The sequence below is a fragment of the Garra rufa genome, chromosome 6 (assembly GCF_049309525.1).
Source record: "Garra rufa chromosome 6, GarRuf1.0, whole genome shotgun sequence".
Lineage (NCBI taxonomy): Eukaryota > Metazoa > Chordata > Actinopteri > Cypriniformes > Cyprinidae > Garra > Garra rufa.
In genome coordinates this window covers 6,014,521-6,020,664 of record NC_133366.1, presented here as the reverse complement: position 1 = coordinate 6,020,664, position 6,144 = coordinate 6,014,521, and the positions used below count along the sequence as shown (strand labels likewise).

The window sequence follows — 6,144 nt, the reverse complement described above, 5'->3', positions numbered from 1 at the left end:
TCACGTGGGCCCTCATACGTCAGCAGACATCTATATTTTAAGACTTTAGGTTCTTTTTCACTTGTGGGTTTAGTATGAGTTGTCCAGCTTACATGCAATATGTTTGTGTTTATTCCTGGCTTTCATTTACAAGAAAGTATTCATGATCTTAAAATCTGCAAAATAGACCAGGAAATAAACTATGTTTTTTGAATTTTGAAAAATACAAAATAAAGAAACATTTTCTTTTTCTTTCTTTTTTTTTTATGTAAATGTTTACGTCACTAATCAGAGGTTTTTAAAAAAAGACAGGAAATGAGAAGGAAATGATGCCATTCTGGTTATAAATGAGGCCTCGTTTCTCTTCATGTGTCATTTGGTTTCAGCTGATGGTGTCCTGTGCTACGGTATGACCAGTTTCTTATCACATATATTGTTTGTTTGTATATATGGAGATACATTTTTAATGCTTCTACACTGAACAAAAATGGTGTAGAATTTCTTTTGAAAGTAAATTTTATTTAAGAAATTTCACAAATAATTTCAAATTTTGATGTAGAAAGACTGAAATTGTATTTTTTTTATCTCAACCATTTCTGTGTTGCAGGTGATGCTCTTGTGATTTCAGTCAGAATGGCTCTTCTTTATCCTCTCCTCTTTTCTCTCATGATTCACGGTGAGTTTCTGATGCTTCTCAGTAGCCCTTGTTCAAACTCTGTCTAAACTGGATTTTTGTGCATATGTGATATGATCTGGAATACAATCATATTAAGCTTGTGTGAACAGCAAAAAAATCACATTAAATCAATGTTTCAGGCTACACTCATATGTGGTTTGAACTCATGTTCAAATTGCATTTCTGGAAATGCATTTCAATCTAACTGCTCAAATCTGATTTAGCGTAGCTTTTTTTTCTCACCGCCTCTGCTGCTATGTGTGTTCCACGCAAGCATGCTAATATTGTATATCCAACTCATTCTTCATGGTGGAAGTATAAGCCTTATATGGATGAGACTTCCGGATCATTAGCCGCTATAGGGAAATAACAAGAAGAAAACCAACGTGCAATAAATGGTAAAACTGTTTGAACTACAAACCACTGTTTGCATTTTAGGTATGGAAATTACATTTATGAGTTTTGATTTTTGGGATATGGTCTTTGCTCTTTTTTGGGCTAGTTTTGTCACACAGACCTGGCAACCCTGATGTGGAGAGCATAAGTATTGTAGCATACGTTTTCAATTGCATTAACCCATTTGTGCCCAAATTGGCCAAATGGTTTCATGCATATACTCGTGTTAATAGAGACCTATGTGAACAAGTTCTGCATTTATTTTCCCCAGGTTTTTTGTTTTTTTTTTTCTTAAAAAATTGTATTTAAATGTTCAAATATGTCGTATGCACCCTTTCAATGTCAAATTTGAATAAGAGGAAAAGATTTGGCATCTAACTCAAAATAACTGCTTTCAACACCCTGCTGGAAAAAAAACTGCTAAAACCACACTGTAAACAAAATCTGTAGAAATTACAGTATTACTGGCAGCTGGTTGCCAGTAACTTACTGTAGATTTTAATTTATGCTATTTACTGGCAACAGTTTGTTCAAAGTTAATTGAACATTAAACATTAACAAGTCTTTATCTTTACAGAATAAAACTAAAATAACAGCCTCATGCAAAGCATTCTGGGAACCAAAATCTGAAGGAAATAAACAGAAAAAGGTTGATGAAGGTTTCTGGTTCCCAGAATGCTTTGCAGTAGGTTGTTATTTTATAGTTTTATTCTGTAAAGACAAAGACTTGTTAATGTTTAACTTTGAACAAACTGTTGCCAGTAAATAACATAAATTAAAAATCTACAGTAAGTTACTGGCAACCAGCTGCAGAACTACAGCAATTTTTTTACAGTGCAGCCTAAACTGGTTGTTGGTTTTAGCTGGTTTAAGCTGGAATTAGTTTGTTTTAGCTGGTCTTCAATCCTGGCAGGGCTAATTTTAGCTGGTTTAAGGTGGAAGTAGCTGGCTATAGCTGATCCACCAGCCTGGCCAGCTAAGAAAGCGGCCAAAACCCCTCTAAAACCAGCCTGTTGACCAGCTATGACCAGCTAAGACCAAGGTGGATTATCAGCTAAAACCAACAACATGCTAACAACGTTATGCTAACATAAGTAAAATGTTTAAAACAAAATTAGCATGATTAACATGTCTTAAACAAGCTGTTAATGTGATTAGCATAATGCTAGCAACATACATGTTGTTAGCATGAGATTAGCACGTTGCTAGCATGATGTTAACATGTTTTTAACAAGAAGGTAACATGAGTAGCATGATGCTATCAACAGTATACCCTATTTCCCAATTATATGTATTTACAAGTCATTTACCCTTGGACTCTTGACTAAGTATACAAAAAACTATGGATCTCTTGTAAGATTTGTTTTGTTTGAATGATTCTAGAGACCTTTGTGATTATGTAGAAATATATATGTCAACAAAAAATACTTGTTAGTGACATGAAAATTAACTTTCTTTGGGAGGGTTTGCCTTTGCAATGCTTCCTGGATTTTTTTTTTTTGTTTGTTTTTTTTTTGTTCTTGAAATTATTTATTTGGTTGGTTATTTGTTTGCTTGCATGTCATTGAGACATAAATCATGGATAACATCTGTGGGTCTGGATGTTTTCAATCATATATATTTGTAAAGGAACAGTGCTGGGTAGCAACTGATTGCATGAAATCTGGATTACATAATTAGATTCCAATAATAAGTACTTGTTATTTGATTATATTATGTTTTAAAAGGGTCCTGAACTGCCTCTGTTTTTCTTTTTTGTACTGTTCTCTGAAGTCCACTTATAATGTTATCAAGATTTTTACATGAGTGTCAGATTCAATAAATATAATATAAGTATAAAATCAAATGAATCTGATTAATATTTAATCTTAAAACAGTCCCATTATTTTCACTAACATTTTCACTATTCTGTCTCAGCTGTTTAATGTTGATTTTTTTTAAACACTCTCAGCTCAGCAACCACACAACATTTAAAGATCTTGAGAAAATATAGTCTTTTAGTTTTTATGAATTTTGTTTTTCAGATGTTTCTAGTGCTGGTTGGGGTGTAAGTTACAGTCTTTCACACATCTGTGCACTAAAGGACTCATCAGTGATAATGAGCTGCACTTTTACATACCCTACTGGATATCAGATCATGGAAGTTTTCTGGACCAAAAAAGCTGATGGTGATGATGATGATGATGAATCTGAATACAGACAGAGGCTTCAGTATCTGGGAGATAAACAGCAGAACTGCACCATCAGACTGAGTCATGTGACACAGAAGGATGAACAGATGTACTATTTCAGATTCACTACTAATAAAGATGGTGGCAAATGGATTGGTAAACCAGGAGTGAGTCTTACTGTCACAGGTGACTTTCATGAGGTTTGACTCTTCTTCTGTGCATTATGTTGAATAATAATGAGTGTATGACAGCAGCACTAGATATAATGTGTGTGTTGTGTTCAGATCTTCAGGTGGAGTCTCCTAAGAGAGTGACAGAGGGTCATAATGTCAGTCTGACATGTAAAAGCAGCTGCACTCTGACTGACAGAGCAACATTCATCTGGTACAGAAACTCACAGCCATTAACTGAGAGAAGAGACACAAACAAACAACTCCTGCTGCAGTCAGTCAGAAGAGAGGATGCAGGCAGATATAGCTGTGCTCTACATGGACACACTTACATCTCTCCTGCTGTTCATCTCAATGTCATGTGTGAGTATTTGGTCATAATTTGAAGTTAAATTATTTCATAATTATCTTATCACTGGTGACATTTTCTAAACATTATTTCATTATTTCAACATTACATACTAAATTAATTTAAATTAAAATAATTTAAAAATGAGAGTAAAGAATGTTGTCAGATGTTAACCTAAGTACTTGTGTTGTTATTGGGACAAACGGAACACAACAAATATTTAACATAGGAAATTTTCATAGGACAACTGATGTGCATAATTTCCCCTGAGCAGTTTTTTATTTATTTATTTATTTATTTAATCTTGGTTTCTCAAAACAGTGGGTGAGTCAGAGTAAATTGCTGCACACGCATGTTTAGTCCAACAGATTTTTGTGAAACATTAAATTTCAGTTTGTTTGTTTTGTTTTTTTAAACAAACTGTTTATTATACACCCAGAGCATAGTTATCACGTCACAGTTATAGAGTCTGTTTTCTGAAAGACAACTCTGACAACAAACTGATGAGATTAAATCCAGCTGACTTTCAATTTCCTTGTTCTGTAGTCCCAAATTTCTCTTTTATGTAATTTTTATTATTTTTAGACCTTCCAAAGAGCGTCTCAGTTTCCATCAGTCCATCTGGTGAAATAAAGGAGGGAGATTCAGTGACTCTGATCTGCAGCAGTGATTCAAACCCACCTGCAGAAATCAGCTGGTTTAAAGGAGGAACGTTTATAGGATCTGGAAGAATCTACAACATCTCAAAGATCAGCTCTGATCACAGTGGAGAATACAAGTGCAAGTCCAGAAATAAACATGGAGAGAAATACTCTGCTGTGACTTTAAACGTCATGTGTGAGTTAATGATCATCTGCTCCTTGTTTACATTAATATTAATCTTTTTCTAATATTGTGAATTTTGATTTCCACCCATTTTAGATCCACCGAGGAACGTCTCTGTTAAAATAAAGGGTGATTCAGTGACTCTGATCTGCAGCAGTGATTCAAACCCACCTGCTCTGAACTTCAGCTGGTTTAAGGAGAATCAAAGCTCAGCTGTTGGATCTGGACAGAGTTTCAGTGCACTACAGAGTGGACGCTTCTACTGTGAGGCTCACAATCAACATGGATCTCAGAGATCAGACGCTGTTACTGTCACTGTTGAAGGTAAATCTGTTAAATATTTCTGCAAAATGTTTGTTAGAAAACTTTGGTAGAATGCTTAGCTTATTAGATAATAATCAGGTTGTACTGATGTTGGTAAACCTACTGGACTTTCCATTCTTACCACTAAACTTTTTTCTGATTTCTTCATTAAATAAATGTAAAATATATATATATATATATATATATATATATATTTTTTTTTTTTTTTTTTTTTTTTTTTTTCAGGAGGAGGTAATATAGCCCTGTATGCAGCTGTTGTGATTGCAGCCGGATGTGGAGTTTTATTTCTTATCTGCATCATAATATTCATGAGGTGAGATCTTAGGTTTTAATAATGCTTTAATAATTCTACATGTGTTTGTATTTATGTATATGTCTCTGCTACAGGAAGAGAAAAAGTGGAGTGTCAGATGTCAGGCAGAAGCAGGTCAGAACACACAAATATTTATGTTTCTGTCATGAAATATGCTTTATAAAATATGTTTTTGAATTTTGTATCTGAATCCAGCATGTCGAAGAATGAGAAATCCGTTTTAGAAAATGCTCTTTCATACCTGTGATTATAGTCCACTTTTCTGAAAGGTTGTGTCTTCTTTCTCCAGGTTCAACAACCTTCCAGCTCTGACAGAAACCACTGTGATGATGGTCTTTATGCCAGAGTTGCACCCAAGAAACCCAGAACAGATCAGACTGCAGGAAAAACTCCTGAACTGACCGATTCTGAGATGAAATACGCAACCATCCAACACGCCAGAAACGATGAAAGCGAGTATGAGAATGTGAGAATGCATCATCCTCATTCTGCTTTCAGGTGAGAAGCAAAATATACTGCAAAAGAAGACTCATTTTGCTTAGATACTTATGTCTTGTTTCTGGTCAAAAAATTAAAAAATTCTTAAATTAACATGCATTTACTAGATAAGCAAAATGACAAGATATTTAGTGTTATTTTAGGCAAAAATGCACTTAAGTTAGTTCAAGGAAAATGATCTGCCAGTGGGGTAAAAAATTTATTTAAAAGTCAACTGTCAGAAAATTTGACTTATCTAAACCAAACTGCCCTTCATGAATAAATATCTGAAGTCAATTTGCTTAATTAGTAAATGCATCTTAAGAATCTTTATTTAAGATTATTATTTTTAGATATTTTGACTAGAAACAAGACAAAAATACTAAGATCATCCCTTTTTGCAGCGTAAGTTTGAGACACATTTCCTCATGTGATATTGAAACTATATTTTGAAACCTATTAAC

At 34.0% G+C, this 6,144-nt stretch overlaps 1 protein-coding gene and 1 long non-coding RNA gene across 2 annotated transcripts; both read left to right on the top strand.

The window, feature by feature from the left end:
- Positions 1–612: 612 nt before the first annotated feature.
- On the top strand, positions 613–4,940 carry LOC141336774 (sialoadhesin-like). The gene is made up of 5 exons (XM_073842501.1): positions 613–655; positions 3,076–3,408; positions 3,507–3,755; positions 4,327–4,578; positions 4,663–4,940. The coding sequence occupies exons 1-5, from the start codon at positions 613–615 to the stop codon at positions 4,938–4,940; spliced, it is 1,155 nt and encodes a 384-aa protein (XP_073698602.1).
- Positions 4,941–5,113: 173 nt separating this feature from the next.
- LOC141336024 (uncharacterized) lies at positions 5,114–5,654 on the top strand. Its single transcript, XR_012355670.1, has 3 exons — positions 5,114–5,203; positions 5,278–5,317; positions 5,493–5,654. It is a non-coding gene; the product is annotated as an uncharacterized lncRNA (long non-coding RNA).
- Positions 5,655–6,144: the final 490 nt, after the last annotated feature.

Bases quoted from the DNA above. Each gene is read 5' to 3' on its own strand.
- LOC141336774 (XM_073842501.1), top strand. From the start codon at position 613: ATGGCTCTTCTTTATCCTCTCCTCTTTTCTCTCATGATTCACG. The intron at 656-3,075 runs GTGAGTTTCTGA...TTTGTTTTTCAG, and splicing joins CTTTTCTCTCATGATTCACG to ATGTTTCTAGTGCTGGTTGG. The intron at 3,409-3,506 runs GTGACTTTCATG...TGTTGTGTTCAG, and splicing joins AGTGAGTCTTACTGTCACAG to ATCTTCAGGTGGAGTCTCCT.